This window comes from Xyrauchen texanus, chromosome 39, assembly GCF_025860055.1.
Source record: "Xyrauchen texanus isolate HMW12.3.18 chromosome 39, RBS_HiC_50CHRs, whole genome shotgun sequence".
Taxonomy (NCBI): domain Eukaryota; kingdom Metazoa; phylum Chordata; class Actinopteri; order Cypriniformes; family Catostomidae; genus Xyrauchen; species Xyrauchen texanus.
Window position 1 is genome coordinate 36,424,692 of NC_068314.1, and position 18,689 is coordinate 36,443,380.

The window sequence follows — 18,689 nt, forward strand, 5'->3', positions numbered from 1 at the left end:
CTGAAAGCTTCGAGACTTCAAACCCAACGCAGAGTGGACCACAGATAAGGGTTGATGAAATCAAAAGAGTGGCAAATATAACGATAACAGCCCAATTCCGACAAGACTAGGTTTCTCTGAGGTGTTCCCAAGGCCATGGGAAACCTGGAAATATCTAGGAGTTTTAGAATTTCAAGCACTGAAGTCCGAATCCTGAACAAACTACTATTATGAGCCGGTTTCTTATCAAACTACAGCGTGAAACAAACAATGACACCAGTGTAGTCCGATACCTGAACGAATAACTCTTTTGAAGCTACAGCAAGAAACTCACTGTCTGAACAGTGCAGTCCGATACCTAAACAAATGACTCTTTTGAAGCTACAGCAAGAAACTCACTGTCTGACCAGTGCAGTCCGATACCTAAACAAATGACTCTTTTGAATTGGTTCTTTTGAAGCAACAGCAAGAAATTCACTGTCTGACCAGTGCAGTCCGATACCTAAACAAATGACTCTTTTGAATCTACAGCAAGAAACTCACTGTCTGACCAGTTCAGTCCGATACCTAAACAAATGACTCTTTTGAATCGGTTCTTTTGAAGCTACAGCAAGAAACTCACTGTCTGACCAGTGTAGTCTGATACCTAAACAAATGACTCTTTTGAATCGGTTCTTTTGAAGCTACAGCAAGAAATTCACTGTCTGACCAGTGCAGTCCGATACCTAAACAAATGACTCTTTTGAAGCTTCAGCAAGAAATTCACTGTCTGACCAGTTCAGTCCGATACCTAAACAAATGACTCTTCTGAATCGGTTGTTTTGAAGCTACAGCAAGAAACTCACTGTCTGACCAGTTCAGTCCGATACCTAAACAAATGACTCTTTTGAATCTACAGCAAGAAATTCACTGTCTGACCAGTTCAGTCCGATACCTAAACAAATGACTCTAAAGCTACAGCAAGAAACTCACTGTCTGACCAGTTCAGTCTGATACCTAAACAAATGACTCTTTTGAATCTACAGCAAGAAATTCACTGTCTGACCAGTTCAGTCTGATACCTAAACAAATGACTCTTTTGAAGCTACAGCAAGAAATTCACTGTCTGACCAGTTCAGTCTGATACCTAAACAAATGACTCTTTTGAAGCTACAGCAAGAAATTCACTGTCTGACCAGTGCAGTCTGATACCTAAACAAATGACTCTTTTGAATCGGTTCTTTTGAATCTACAGCAAGAAACTCACTGTCTGACCAGTGCAGTCCGATACCTAAACAAATGACTCTTTTGAAGCTTCAGCAAGAAATTCACTGTCTGATCAGTTCAGTCTGATACCTAAACAAATGACTCTTTTGAATCTATAGCAAGAAACTCACTGTCTGACCAGTGCAGTCCGATACCTAAACAAATGACTCTTTTGAACCTACAGCAAGAAACTCACTGTCTGACCAGTGCAGTCTGATACCTAAACAAATGGCTCTTTTGAATCTATAGCAAGAAATTCACTGTCTGATCAGTTCAGTCTGATACCTAAACAAATGACTCTTTTGAATCTATAGCAAGAAACTCACTGTCTGACCAGTGCAGTCCGATACCTAAACAAATGACTCTTTTGAACCTACAGCAAGAAACTCACTGTCTGACCAGTTCAGTCCGATACCTAAACAAATGACTCTTTTGAATCGGTTCTTTTGAAGCTACAGCAAGAAATTCACTGTTTAACCAGTGCAGTCCGATACCTAAACAAATGACTCTTTTGAATCAACAGCAAGAAATTCACTGTCTGACCAGTTCAGTCCGATACCTAAACAAATGACTCTTTTGATGCTACAGCTAGAAATTCACTGTCTGACCAGTGCAGTCTGATACCTAAACAAATGACTCTTTTGAATCGGTTCTTTTGAATCTACAGCAAGAAACTCACTGTCTGAACAGTGCAGTCTGATACCTAAACAAATGATTCTTTTGAATCGGTTCTTTTGGATCTACAGCAAGAAACTCACTGTCTGAACAGTGCAGTCCGATACCTAAACAAATGACTCTTTTGAATTGGTTCTTTTGAAGCTACAGCAAGAAACTCACCGTGTGAACAGTGTAGTCCGATACCTAAACAAATGACTCTTTTGAATTGGTTCTTTTGAAGCTACAGCAAGAAACTCACTTTGTGACCAGTGCAGTCCGATACCTAAACAAATGACTCTTTTGAATCGGTTCTTTTGAAGCTACAGCAAGAAACTCACTGTCTGACCAGTTCATTCTGATACCTAAACAAATGACTCTTTTGAAGCTACAGCAAGAAATTCACTGTCTGACCAGTGCAGTCTGATACCTAAACAAATGACTCTTTTGAATCGGTTCTTTTGAATCTACAGCAAGAAACTCACTGTCTGAACAGTGCAGTCTGATACCTAAACAAATGATTCTTTTGAATCAGTTCTTTTGGATCTACAGCAAGAAACTCACTGTCTGAACAGTGCAGTCCGATACCTAAACAAATGACTCTTTTGAATTGGTTCTTTTGAAGCTACAGCAAGAAACTCACCCGTAGTGAACAGTGTAGTCCCGATACCTAAACAAATGACTCTTTTGAATTGGTTCTTTTGAAGCTACAGCAAGAAACTCACTTTGTGACCAGTGCAGTCCGATACCTAAACAAATGACTCTTTTGAATTGGTTCTTTTGAAGCTACAGCAAGAAACTCACCGTGTGAACAGTGTAGTCCGATACCTAAACAAATGACTCTTTTGAATTGGTTTTTTTGAAGCTACAGCAAGAAACTCACTTTGTGACCAGTGCAGTCCGATACCTAAACAAATGACTCTTTTACATTTACATTTACATTTATGCATTTGGCAGACGCTTTTATCCAAAGCGACTTACAGTGCACTTAGTACAGGGACAATCCCCCTGGAGCAACCTGGAGTTAAGTGCCTTGCTCAAGGACACAATGGTGGTGGCTGTGGGGATCGAACCACCAACCATCTGATTACCAGTTTAGCAGTTATGTGCATTAGACCACTACACCACCACCACTCCACTTTTGAATCGGTTCTTTTGAATCTACAGCAAGAAACTCACTGTCTGAACAGTGCAGTCTGATACCTAAACAAATGACTCTTTTGAATCGGTTCTTTTGAATCTACAGCAAGAAACTCACTGTCTGACCGTGCAGTCTGATGCCTACACAAATGACTCTTTTGAATCGGTTCTTTTGAATCGGTTCTTTTGAAGCTAGAGCAAGAAACTCACTGTCTGACCAGTGTAGTCTGATACCTAAACAAATGACTCTTTTGAATCTACAGCAAGAAACTCACTGTCTGACCAGTGCAGTCCGATACCTAAACAAATGGCTCTTTTGAATCGGGTCTTTTGAATCTACAGCAAGAAACTCACTGTCTGACCAGTGCAGTGCGATACCTAAACAAATGACTCTTTTGAATCGGTTCTTTTGAAGCTACAGCACGAAACTCACTGTCTGATCAGTTTAGTCTGATACCCAAACAAATGACTCTTTTGAATCAGTTCTTTTGAATCTACAGCAAGAAACTCACTGTGTGACCAGTGCAGTCCGATACCTAAACAAATGACTCTTTTGAATCGGTTCTTTTGAAGCTACAGCAAGAAACTCACTGTCTGACCAGTTTAGTCTGATACCTAAACAAATGACTCTTTTGAAGCTACAGCAAGAAACTCATTGTCTGAACAGTGCAGTCTGATACCCAAACAAATGACTCTTTTGAATCAGTTCTTTTGAATCTACAGCAAGAAACTCACTGTGTGACCAGTGCAGTCTGATACCTAAACAAATGACTCTTTTGAATCGGTTCTTTTGAAGCTACAGCAAGAAACTCACTGTCTGACCAGTGCATTCCGATACATAAACAAATGACTCTTTTGAATCTACAGCAAGAGACTCACTGTCTGACCAGTTCAGTCTGATACCTAAACAAATGACTCTTTTACATTTACATTTATGCATTTGCTTTTATCCAAAGCGACTTACAGTGCACTTATTACAGGGACAATCCCCCCGGAGCAACCTGGAGTTAAGTGCCTTGCTCAAGGACACAATGGTGGTGACTGTGGGGATCGAACCAGCAACCTTCTGATTACCAATGTATTATACAGAGCACTTATTACAGGGACAATCCCCCCGGAGCAACCTGGAGTTAAGTGCCTTGCTCAAGGACACAATGGTGGTGACTGTGGGGATCGAACCACCAACCTTCTGATTACCAGTTTACCAGTTATGTGCATTAGACCACTACACCACCACTACTCCACACACCACCACCACTCCACTTTTGAATCGGTTCTTTTGAATCTACAGCAAGAAACTCACTGTCTGACCAGTGCAGTCCGATACCTAAACAAATGACTCTTTTGAATCGGTTCTTTTGAATCTACAGCAAGAAACTCATTGTCTGACCAGTGCAGTCTGATGCCTACACAAATGACTCTTTTGAATCGGTTCTTTTGAAGCTACAACTGCTGTGTGACCAGTGCAGTCTGATACCTAAACAAATGACTCTTTTGAATCTACAGCAAGAAACTCACCGTCTGAGCCGTGCAGTCCGATACCTAAACAAATGACTCTATTGAATCGGTTCTTTTGAATCTACAGCAAGAAACTCACTGTCTGACCAGTGCAGTCTGATGCCTACACAAATGATTCTTTTGAATCGGTTCTTTTGAAGCTACAACTGCTGTGTGACCAGTGCAGTCTGATACCTAAACAAATGACTCTTTTGAATCCACAGCAAGACACTCACTGTCTGACCAGTTCAGTCCGATACCTAAACAAATGACTCTTTTGAATCGGTTCTTTTGAAGCTACAGCAAGAAACTCACTGTCTGATCAGTTTAGTCTGACACCTAAACAAATGACTCTTTTGAATCTACAGCAAGAAACTCACTGTCTGACCAGTGCAGTCCGATACCTAAACAAATGACTCTTTTGAATCGGTTCTTTTGAAGCTACAGCAAGAAACTCACTGTGTGACCAGTGCAGTCTGATACCTAAACAAATGACTCTTTTGAATCGGTTCTTTTGAAGCTACAGCAAGAAACTCACTGTCTGATCAGTTTAGTCTGACACCTAAACAAATGACTCTTTTGAATCTACAGCAAGAAACTCACTGTCTGACCAGTTCAGTCCGATACCTAAACAAATGACTCTTTTGAATCGGTTCTTTTGAAGCTACAGCAAGAAACTCACTGTCAACAGAGACAACTCAGTCCTCAAGTTCTTAATTAGGTTCCTGATGTGGAAGGACTCACCCTGCTCGAGTGGTTGAGGCTTGAGGCCCGTGGCCTTCATCTTCAGCGCTTCCTTAGCGGACATGTCACAGCAGGAGCCTTTATTAGTGTCCTGATCGCTGTCCGCCTGGTCGCTGTCTCCGTGCCCGCTGTCTCTTAGACTGGCTCGCTCCGGGTCTTTGAAAGTGGAGCTGCTACAAGACGAAAACAATCAGATGGATCAGCGAAATAAGATGCCCATGCATGGACGCATAGCGTTTAGTTCTCATCTTATCTGAGAGGGACTTTGGTGAGATAAAAATGAAGAGAACGGATGAGGAAGCTGTTTAGCAGTCCTTACCTTTGAACAAACTGCGTCCTGTTACCCATGTAATTGGGCTCAGCGGGAAAATTGTCTGTCTGTGAAGGAAAAAGGAAAGAGTTTACGTCTTGCGCAATGCTAAAAATGCGTCCTGGTGTGCAACAGAATCTCCTGGTGAAAGAGATTGATTCATTATTCATAAATAAGTGGGGTGGAAGAAGGAGACGCGAGGAGGGGCTTTAATCCTTAGATTTGTGCATTTGAATTAGTCAAGGAAACATGCTAATTACACATCCAAAACACCCAATTGCACATTTGTGAACTTAACGACCTGTTAGATACAAATAAGAGTTGAAGAGAAAGACAGAAAATTGAATGAAGAGGAGGAAACTGTTACGTTTGAGTTGTTAAAGGCTGCACACGCTCACCCACACATACAATAACCTTCCATATCCATCTGGGAACTTTTGTTCTTGATATAAGATCATTATAATTATTATAAACAAACGAACCCTTAAATGAAGCAGTATGCCACGAGAGGCCATGTGCTTCTTTAGGGATGTAAGGCAACAGCAATATGGTGAAAGACACCAATGTTCAAGAAATAATTACATTTATAATTAGGGATGCACCGCTATAAAATGTGTTAATTACTTTGAACTGCTGCTACTGGTAGTTTGGTGTTTCAGTTTTTTTTTTAATGCTACCTTGTTTCAAATGACTTCATTACACAACTGCAAAATAAATGTAAATATATATGCCGCTACGTGTCTTCCATGTTTTCAAACACTGACACAAAAAGCACATTATAAACTGAAGCAAACTACAGTTTAACTTCAACAAACTCATCATATTCCTGGCTTTCATAAAGCAGAGTATTTTTAAAGCCGAGTATTTTTTTAAGACGGGTATTTTTAAAGCAGAGTATTTTTAAATACGAGTATTTTACCGACGAGTATTTTACAGACGAGTATTATACAGACGAGTATTTTACCGACGAGTATTATAGAGACGAGTATTATACAGACGAGTATTTTACAGACGAGTATTTTACCGACGAGTATTATAGAGACGAGTATTACACAGACGAGTATTTTACAGACGAGTATTATACAGACGAGTATTTTACAGACGAGTATTATACAGACGAGTATTTTACCGACGAGTATTTTACCGACGAGTATTTTACCGACGAGTATTTTACAGACGAGTATTATACAGACGAGTATTTTACAGACGAGTATTTTACAGACGAGTATTATACCGACGAGTATTTTACCGACGAGTATTTTACCGACGAGTATTTTACCGACGAGTATTATACAGACGAGTATTTTACAGACGAGTATTTTACCGACGAGTATTTTACCGACGAGTATTTTACCGGCGATTATTTTACAGACGAGTATTTTACAGACGAGTATTATACAGACGAGTTATTTTACCGACGATTATTTTTACCGACAAGTATTTTACAGACGAGTATTTTACAGACGAGTATTTTTACCGACGAGTATTTTACCGACGAGTATTTTACAGATGAGTATTTTTAAACACGTATTTTTAAAGCCGAGTATTTTTAAAGACGAGTATTTTACAGACGAGTATTTTACAGACGAGTATTTTACAGATGAGTATTTTTACCGACGAGTATTTTACAGACGAGTATTTTTACCGACGAGTATTTTACAGATGAGTATTTTACAGATGAGTATTTTTAAACGCGTATTTTTAAAGCCGAGTATTTTACAGACGAGTATTTTACAGATGAGTATTTTTACCGACGAGTATTTTACAGATGAGTATTTTTACCGACGAGTATTTTACAGATGAGTATTTTACAGATGAGTATTTTTACCGACGAGTATTTTACAGATGAGTATTTTACAGACGAGTATTTTACAGACGAGTATTTTACAGACGAGTATTTTACAGATGAGTATTTTTACCGACGAGTATTTTACAGATGAGTATTTTTACCGACGAGTATTTTACAGATGAGTATTTTTAAACGCGTATTTTTAAAGCCGAGTATTTTTAAAGACGAGTATTTTACAGACGAGTATTTTTTAATGCGTATTTTTAAATACGAGTATTTTACAGATGAGTATTTTTAAAGACGAGTATTTTACAGATGAGTATTTTTAAAGACGAGTATTTTACAGACGAGTATTTTACAGATGAGTATTCTATAGATGAGTATTTAAAAAAAATATATTTTACAGATGAGTATTTTTAAAGACGCGTATTTTTAAAAATTAGTATTTTAAAGATCTGTTTGTGTATGTGTGTGTTAGTGTGTGTTTGTGCATGTGTGTGTCTGTGTTTGTATGTATGTGTGTGTGTACGTTACGTATTGTGGCTGATTTATTGATGTTATTTGGAAAAAAAGCTCAGTATCATCTCTTATCATCTCACCCAGTCTTTTCCTATGTGGGGTCAAATTTGACCAAGAACACGAGAGATTTTGGTCACACGGCCATTTTGTGTGTGTGTGTGTGTGTGTGTGTGTGTGTAGACAGCAAATGTAGGAAAAATCCCCAAATCTCATGCCATTGAGATGAAAGAAACCATGTTTTTTTTAAAAGGGGTCGTTTTTTACCCCAAAGCTACATAAGAGTTAAGAGTCAGAATACTCATATTTGCACACATTTGATCATTGTATACGTGTATATTTCAACACTGTGAATAAAAGTCTCCATATGAGGGTTGGCGTCTTCACTCATAGACTGGATGCAAGTTTACTTCAGCCAAGAAAACTTCACCGAGTGTATCGATCATCATTACAAAGACTCAAAGAATGAGCCGAGTAATAAGGAGTGTTTTATTGAGTACGGGTTTGTCTTCTTTACAGTGTTATATCCATCATCTCAGTCTCTCTCTGACGACTCCGGAAAAGCCGATAGTGCCTCTCCGACTCCCTCCTATGGGTTTCAATTACTCAACTCAATGTTGCATCAATGTTGCCTCGACATGTTTGCGCTCCAACTCCAGAGTCAATACGTGGTGGAATGAAGAGAATCCCGGCTCAGCTGTGGTCCAGACAATATTGACACGGCTAAACAGGAGACGGAGAGAGACTAATGCACTTTTTAATTTCTCCTTTCCAACCTCTCGCCCCTCCCGTCTATATACTCTCTCTCTCTCTCTCTCTCTCGCTCTTCGCCGTCATAAAACCTCTCAGACATCTTGATGGTACAGTAATGCAGTGCAGAAACGTTCTTTATTACTAGCATATGCTTTAATGCCTGACATTAGCACACGCACTCCCCATATAAAAGTTGCACCTGTTGTTTCAAAGGCGTCTGAAAGATACGACCAGCACAGGGGGAGGTGAACAGATTTGTGTCTTTACCATAAAAAGAAGCACTATATAATCAAAGACTGTTTCCAATGTTTATCTTTTCAATTTTCTTCTCACGTCTGAAACCCTACATCATAAAAAAAAAGTCTATTTGCCGGAGTGAGATATAACATGCGTCCGCAACGCGTGGATGTACTTCAAAAGCAGAGATCTGAATGGTGCGGTGATGTCACTGACAGCCGAAATGATGAAATGAGATGGTAAAGTCACAGCAGGAGGGACTGTATGAAAGGTCAGGTAGGACTTCTGTACCCTCGTGACCTTTATGTGTCTTTGTTGAGACTCTCTATCGCTGTAAGGGGTGCGTCTTTCAACCCCCGCGGCAGATAAAAAGTGCAGATGCCGCCGCCGAATCAAAGGCTACATCACAGAACTGCAGGTGATTGAACTTTTTATAACTGGAGCTGTAATTGCTGCACTTCTTTTTAAATACTGGGTGAATATGGCAATACCTGCGTTATTCTGACTTCTGGATCTTCTGCAAAAAAAAAAAAGAAATATATATTTTTTTTTATTTTTTATTTATATATAGTAAATACACAATTCAATTTAGATTTTTATATATATATATATATATATATATATATATATATATATATATATATATATATATATATATATTATTAATATATAGTTGTATTAATTTAATAAAAAATAAACAATTCAATATAGAATATATATATATATATATATATATGCATAGTATTCTGTAAAATAATTGTATGGACTAATAAGAAGAAAATACATTTGAATAGTTTAGAATGTAAATATTAGGGACAAAACGATTGATCATAAAAAAATATTGTTTTTGTTTTTACTTATATATGAAATGAATGCATACTACAGGCTTTACCTGTGTAGGATATGAAGTATTTCTCATTGCACTCATCTGAACACAAGCAGAAATCAAAAAAAGTCTCAAACAGTAACAGAGAGCAAACAGAGATGCCGGTGCTTGCCAGATCACCTGCCGTTAAATAACGCTGAAGCTAAATGCAATGTTTACTATAACGGGAATGTGCAGGGCAGTACAGTGAGACAGTTTTGCTTGCATTTCTGATCAAATGTCTGAAAATGCAATGACAGAAATAATGGTATTTATAAAGATGAGTATTTTTATAGATAAGTATTTTAAAGATGAGTATTTTTAACAATGAGTATTTTAAAGACGAGTATTTTTAAAGACGAGTATTTTTAAAGACGAGTATTTTAAAGACGAGTATTTTTAAAGACGAGTATTTTAAAGACGTGTATTTTTAAAGACGAGTATTTTTAAAGACGAGTATTTTTAAAGACGAGTATTTTTAAAGACGAGTATTTTTAAAGACGAGTATTTTTAAAGACGAGTATTTTTAAAGACGAGTATTTTAAAGACGAGTATTTTTAAAGACGAGTATTTTTAAAGACGAGTATTTTAAAGACGTGTATTTTTAAAGACGAGTATTTTTAAAGACGAGTATTTTAAAGACGAGTATTTTTAAAGACGAGTATTTTAAAGACGTGTATTTTAAAGACGTGTATTTTTAAAGGCGAGTATTTTAAAGACGAGTATTTTAAAGGCGAGTATTTTTAAAGACAAGTAAAGGCGAGTATTTTTAAAGGCGAGTATTTTTAAAGACGAGTATTTTTAAAGGCGAGTATTTTAAAGACGAGTATTTTTAAAGACGAGTAAAGGCGAGTATTTTAAAGGCGAGTATTTTTAAAGACGAGTAAAGGCGAGTATTTTTAAAGGTGAGTATTTTAAAGACGAGTATTTTTAAAGACGAGTATTTTAAAGACGTGTATTTTTAAAGGCGAGTATTTTAAAGACGAGTATTTTTAAAGACGAGTATTTTAAAGACGAGTATTTTAAAGACGAGTATTTTAAAGACGTGTATTTTTAAATACGAGTATTTTTAAAGACGAGTATTTTAAAGACGAGTATTTTTTAAGACGAGTATTTTTAAAGACGAGTATTTTAAAGACGAGTATTTTTAAAGGCGAGTATTTTAAAGGCGAGTATTTTTAAAGACGAGTATTTTAAAGACGAGTATTTTAAAGACGAGTATTTTTAAAGACGAGTATTTTTAAAGGCGAGTATTTTAAAGGCGAGTATTTTTAAAGACGAGTATTTTAAAGACGAGTATTTTAAAGACGTGTATTTTAAAAGGCGAGTATTTTAAAGACGAGTATTTTTAAAGGCGAGTATTTTTAAAGACGAGTAAAGGCGAGTATTTTTAAAGACGAGTATTTTAAAGACGTGTATTTTTAAAGACGAGTATTTTTAAAGACGAGTATTTTAAAGATGTGTATTTTTAAAGGCGAGTATTTTTAAAGACGAGTATTTTTAAAGACGAGTATTTTTAAAGGCGAGTATTTTAAAGACGAGTATTTTTAAAGACGAGTATTTTTAAAGGCGAGTATTTTTAAAGACGAGTAAAGGCGAGTATTTTTAAAGACGAGTATTTTAAAGACGTGTATTTTTAAAGACGAGTATTTTTAAAGACGAGTATTTTAAAGACGTGTATTTTTAAAGGCGAGTATTTTTAAAGACGAGTATTTTAAAGACGTGTATTTTTAAAGGCGAGTATTTTTAAAGACGAGTATTTTAAAGACGTGTATTTTAAAATACTCGTCTTTAAAAATACTCGTCTTTAAAAATACACGTCTTTAAAAGACGTGTATTTTTAAAGGCGAGTATTTTAAAGACGAGTATTTTTAAAGACGAGTATTTTTAAAGGCGAGTATTTTTAAAGGCGAGTATTTTAAAGACGAGTATTTGTAAAGAAGTGGGATCGTCCATTCCTGTCTATTAATAATATAATCACAGGGGTGCCAGAGTGGCGGATGATGGTTCATTCTGACGTAGGGTCGGTTTGCCCTTGGCATCCACAGGAAGCGTTACACGAGATCACAGGGACACGGCCTCCACATGTCTACGTTTTAAAAGGCTGACGAGGGAAGTGTTTTACAACATCCCGGATATATGTAAACTCCCCCCTCGAGAGATGATAGTGGCTGAATCTAGCTTCATTCATCTTTTCTGATATTACGCAGCTTGTGTGCACGGGCCGTGGAGACATGAGGTCACGCACGACTCCACGCATCCTGGATTTCAAGATGTTGCTCATTTACCAAAATTTCATTCATCTATCATCACACCACGTCAGCTGTGTCCTCTTTTAAAAATGCACAAACATGCAATTCTGGCATCATCTGTCATCAAACATCTTCTCTTGGTGTTTGGAACGATATGAGGGTGAGTAAATGATGACAGAGTTTAAATGATATGGATGAACCACCCCTTTAAGCACAACACAGTCGTACAGGCTGACAGCCAGCGGGCGCCTCTTCGTTTCACTTTTGTTATGCTATAAATAAATGCGTTGAATCGGCTCTTACAAGCTAATAAAAAGTACATGGGAGTAAGGATCAGGTGTTCTCCAGACAATTAGCACATGGTCATTATTTTAAGACTCAAGTCCCGCTCTTTATGAGACACTGAGGTGTACAGTGTCAGCTAGCAATCAGGTGACCTTTATTAATAATTCTGTGCCGCCATTTCAGCCGTTTTGCAATTGCTCATTCAAACACACACACACACACACACACCTTCTCTTCATGACTCCACAGACATGCCAGCAAACACACTCACTAAACCTGAACATGCAAAATGATAGAAGGAAGACGGAGTTTCTAATTGGCTAATAGGAAGTGGGTTGGTCCCCTTAACTCTGGTTTTGCAGTGCACAAACACTAGTGCTGTTATACACATTGTTATAAAATAACACACACACACAAACTGACTTCTACAGTATTTACTGCTGTGTCTATACAATCATATATTGATAGCAATATTTTTCCTCACAATAAACAGTAAACAAAAACAATAAACATGCTAGATAGCTGCACGGACAGACAGAAATATAGATAGAAAAGACGGATGGACAGACGGAGACAGATAGATAGATAGATGACACAAACAGACAGATAAACAGAACACAAATAGATTGACACAGTGAGACAGATAGATAAACACATAGAGACGGATGGACAGATGGAGACAGACAGACAGATAAACAGAACACAAATAGATAGATTGACAGAGTGAGACAGACAGATAGATAGACAGCACACAGAGAGACGGGACGGAGACAGATAGATAGAGAGACGGACAGACAGATGGACAAACAGCACACAGAGAGACAGACAGACATAGATAGATAGACAGCACACAGAGAGACAGACGGACGGAGACAGACAGATAGATAGACAGTACACAGAGAGACAAACAGACATAGATAGATAGACAGCACACAGAGAGACGGACAGACAGATAGATGGACACGAAAGAGAGACAGATTGATAGATAGACAGCACACAGAGATAGACGAACGGATGGAGACAGACAGACAGATAGATAGATAGACAGCACACAGAGACATAGATGGACACAGAGAGACAGACAGATAGACAGCACACAGAGAGAAAGATGGACACAGTGAGATAGACGGATGGACAGACAGACAGAGACAGATAGATAGCACACAGAGATAGACGAACGGATGGAGACAGACAGACAGATAGATAGACAGCACACAGAGATAGACGAACGGATGGAGACAGACAGACAGATAGATAGACAGCACACAGAGAGACAGGCAGATAGACAGATAGATAGACAGCACACAGAGAGTTAGACGGACACAGTGAGATAGACGGATGGAGACAGGCAGACAGACAGATAGATAGACAGCACACAGAGACATAGATGGACACAGAGAGACAGACAGATAGACAGCACACAGAGAGAAAGATGGACACAGTGAGATAGACGGATGGACAGACAGACAGAGACAGATAGATAGCACACAGAGACAGATAGATGGACACAAACAGACAGACAGAGACAGATAGATAGCACACAGAGAGATAGATGGACACAAACAGACAGATTAACAGAACACAGAGAGACCGATGGACACAGAGTGACAGACAGACAGACACCGCATCTTACGTCTATAGTTTTATACTGAGCTAATGATATTTTCTATCCTCTAAACCTCGCCCTCACAAATCTTTTAGCAGTTTTAGAAGCTCTTTAGGACATTTAGTATGTTTAAGAGATCCCTTTCCTCGAGGGGTCCGTTGACTGCTCCCCACAATGTCTTTTCAGGTTTCACTGTCCTTGGGGTACGTTTGGTCAAAACCTGACACACACACACACACACCCTCCTCATCACAAGGTGCAAAGACATTCCTCAAGCTCACATTCTGCAGGGAAGCTACAACACAAGGCAGTATTTGTACATAAGGGTGTGTGTGTGTGTGAGAGAGAGAAAGAGACTCATGAGAGAGGCAGAAAATGGCTCGTCTATTTCAGTGAATCCTCAGTAAAGTCTCTGGAGTGTTCTCACAGTGACCAGCCAGATGCCTTCTTTCAATAGAGACAAATGAACAAAACACAAGCATGCCTCTGTGTGTGTGTGTGTGTATATAAAGCACGAACAGAATGAGAAATATAGAGGGTGGAGGTATGGAGGTGGGGTAAGATGTCACAAGGGAAAGTAAGTGATGCTTATGCAGCATAGATCCCCATCTGCAATTCCAACGGCACTGGAGCTCACCGGCTCGTGAAATGCATCTGGGGTTCCTCAGTGCCAGACACTTGGAAAAGAACGAAGAAAAATGGGGCCTGGGTAGCTCAGTGGTAAAGACACTAGCTACCACACCTGGAGTTCGCTAGTTTGAATCCAGGGCATGCTGAGTGACTCCAGTCAGGTCTCCTAAGCAACCAAATTGGCCCGGTTGCTAGGGAGGATAGAGTCACATGGGGTAACCTCCTCGTTGGTCGCTATAATGTGGTTCGTTCTTGGTGGGCGCGCGGTGAGTCGAGCGTGGATGCCGCGGTGGATGGCGTGAAGCCTCCACATGCGCTATGTCTCCATGGCAACGGAGACACGTGTGACACGTGATAAGATGCGTGGGTTGATGGTCCCAGACAGCTGGGATTCGTCCACCGCCACACCCAGGTTAAGGCGAGTCAGTACGCGACCACGAGGTCTTAAAAGCGCAGTGGGAATTGGGCATTCCAAATTGGGTGAAAATTGCCATTTGTCGGGTCTTGGAATATTCCAAGAAACTCAGGAGAAACGCCGTCAATCACATTTTTGTTGCAACTTGTTAAAGCGTTCCGTTCCATTAAAGCAAACAAAATGATACATTGGATTTGGGTTCAGCAGTTTGTGTGGATGACACTCAAAAGTCTTGGGATGACTGGAATTAATACGAATGTAGAGATACTTATTTGGCATAATCCCCATCCTACGGGTCAAGCTGCGTACACACTGCCAGCGACTTTGTCGCTAGTGGGCGTTCCCATTACTGGTTGCCTAGTAACGTTTATAAATGACATTCACGGATGTCATTCCATTGCTCTTGACAGCAAATCGCTTTTGTTGTTGCTAAAAACAAACATTTTGGAGGGAAAAGACTAAATATAAATGGAATCAGTACATAAAATGCTTTATATCAAAGATGAGCGAGAAACAAGGCGTGCTCTTTGGCATAGCGGCTGTTTATCTGCGGCGAAAACGCAAACGCCGGTCTGTCTGGGTCCACAAAACCATTCAATCTCGGAGTCAGCACGGCGAGTACCACCGACTGGTGCAGGAGCTGCGGCTGGATATACCATATCCATATCATAGAGCACTGGAAAATTGCTAACAGCAAGAATTAGCCGTTCATCAATCTTTCCGTTACTGCAGGAGCTGAGAGAGAGAGAGAAGGATCACGTGAGCTCTCCCGTCTTCTCTCCTATTGGCTGTCGCTTCCGTAAGTCGCTCTTCATTTGAATAAAGTTGAACTTGTCTCAACTTTGTCGCATCGCTGGACACGCCCACATCTAGTCACCAACGGTCGCAACAGCTCGTGTCGCCGGAAGTCGCTGTGCTCTTATTGAAAATGAATGGGATGGAGTCGCTGTCACGCGCGATGTCGCTGGCAGTGTGTACGCAGCTTCAGCGCTCAGATACTTCTTGAACCGTCACATCCTGCCTGATGCGATGATGGCAGGTAATCAGATGTGCATTATATATTGAATTGCACGAACAAAAACACAAAAGTTTGTTGGGGCCGTTTTATATTGTTTTATTTAGCAAACCATCCAACTTTGGGATCTTCGGAATTGCAGGAATATTTGGCAAATGTTCAAGCAGTTTGATTGGGACAAGAACCCATGAACACTTTGAGTGTCTTGACAAGATCAACAGGACAAGAAATATAAAAATAACATTGATCGATTCGATTTATTCATTTATTTTAGTCTCCTACTGGTGACCCCGGTTCTGCAGCCTATGCATATGTTTATCCCATAAACAAACACAATTAATATCCAATTACTCATCAGCATACAAGCACAAACTGTAGCCGTCTTACAAGACGGGCTTTGGAGAGTCAAAGGTTTCATGGGCAAACGGGGGTTGTTGTCATGTGTGTCATGTGGCTGTTTGAACACAATGCCCCTGGGTGCAACAGAATTTGGCAAATGTACACAATAAAGCTTCATAAACAAAAAGCGATCGATGTTTACAACTACATAACAAACACAAGCAGAACAAGTAACCCTTGTGCATGCTGCACCGAATCAAATGAATCAGAGGATAATCAGACTCTGGTACAAGCGATGTATTCATTACAGGGAGACAGACGGAGAACGGCATACTCGACGGCACTAGCATTGATCAGGTCATTTCACCAGTGCATTACCAAGTGATCAAATTCAATTAGGCGGTCATGTGTTTTCCTGTGGTTCCTGAGCCTATCAATCGTCTAGCCTTAACGAAGCAAATGCCATCGCCGCTCATTTCCTGCTTCCAGCCTCAGACCCCCAGTTAAAAGTTTTGAAAAATTAATTGCTTCCTTTGAAATTAACGCCACATGACTCTAGACGTTTGCGGTCAGAGTTATATTCATCGAGATTAATTACATGGAGCCGCACCGACACCGCAGGTCATCTGTTTTATCTATGTATAGATTTGACGGGAACCTTTTAAATATAATAGCCGAGGTATCTGGGTTTCTGTTGTGTAAATAGTGCTGATGTGTGGGAGATCAGGCTGAATAATCGTCATGAATGGTGAAGTCTGATCTGTGTACATAAGTGATATACGCCTGAAATTATTCTAGATAGGGGAGTAGTAACTGGACACAGAGAGACAGACAGACAGATAGATGGACACAGAGAGATAGACGGATAGACACAGATGTACAGACAGACAGATAGATAGACAGACGGACGGACGGATGTATGGACACAGATGAACAGACAGACAGACCGACAGAAAAATGATAGATATATAGACAGACAGACGGACTGATAGATAGACAGACAGAGAGAGACACACGGATGGACAGACAGACAGAAATATGATAGATATATAGACAGATGGATGGATGGATAGATAGACAGACACGGAGAGACAGACGGATGGACACAGATGGATAGACAGACAGACAGACAGAGAAGCCAGACAGATAGATAGATGGACAGACAGACAGACAGATATACAGACAGATGGACAAGCCAGACAGACAGACAGACAGATAGATAGATGACAGACACAGTGAGATGTATGGACAGACAGACAGATAGATATAGACAGACAGAAGGATAGAGAAGCCAGCCAGCCAGACAGACAGATAGATAGATAGACGGACACAGAGAGACAGATAGATAGAACTCAGAGAGACAGATGGACAAACAGACAGAGACAGATAGATAGATAGATGACAGACACAGAGAGATGGACGGACAGACAGACAGACAGATAGATAGATAGATAGATAGATAGATAGATAGATAGATAGATAGATAGATAGATAGATAGATAGATAGATAGATAGCAAGCACACAGAGAGACAGATGGTCACAGAGAGACAGATGGACAAACAGACAGAGACAGATAGATAGATAGATAGATGACAGACACAGAGAGATTGACGGACGGACAGACAGATAGACAGACAGACAGACAGACAGATAGATAGATGACAGACACAGTGAGATGTATGGACAGACAGACAGATAGATATAGACAGACAGAAGGATAGAGAAGCCAGCCAGCCAGACAGACAGATAGATAGATAGACGGACACAGAGAGACAGATAGATAGAACTCAGAGAGACAGATGGACAAACAGACAGAGACAGATAGATAGATAGATGACAGACACAGAGAGATGGACGGACAGACAGACAGACAGATAGATAGATAGATAGATAGATAGATAGATAGATAGATAGATAGATAGATAGATAGATAGATAGATAGATAGATAGATAGCAAGCACACAGAGAGACAGATGGTCACAGAGAGACAGATGGACAAACAGACAGAGACAGATAGATAGATAGATAGATGACAGACACAGAGAGATTGACGGACGGACAGACAGATAGACAGACAGATAGACAGAAGGCCAGACACAGATAGATGGACGGACAAAAGGCCTTTAATCAGCATTAAGTTTCTCTCTCTCAATCAACATATACAGTAAATTTGATAAGTCGGTGCGTTCACTGGGAGTCGAACCCATGACCTTGGAATTGTTAACACCATGTTGAGCTACAGGAACTAGTTTTACATTATGTGTTCCTCCCACTTCAGATCATGACTATACCTTTGATCCCAGCCTCCACACGTTCATAGAATAACTGCTACTGTATTGCACAGATATAGATAACAATGGCTAAAATATGAAGACACAAACCTGCGATTATGAAGCATGAATTTTGTAATTATTTCT

The 18,689-nt window shown here is 39.6% G+C and overlaps 1 protein-coding gene across 1 annotated transcript in view; it reads right to left on the minus strand.

Moving 5' to 3' along the window:
• LOC127632327 (protocadherin-17-like) overlaps window positions 1-18,689 on the minus strand; it is a 111,511-nt gene that overhangs the window by 58,408 nt on the left and 34,414 nt on the right. Inside the window, exons 3-4 of the mRNA XM_052110852.1 lie at window positions 5,579-5,637; window positions 5,260-5,432 (exon numbers count right to left, since the gene is read on the minus strand). Of these exons, the coding sequence (XP_051966812.1) occupies window positions 5,260-5,432; window positions 5,579-5,637 (232 nt within the window). The remainder of the gene's footprint in view (window positions 1-5,259; window positions 5,433-5,578; window positions 5,638-18,689) is intronic.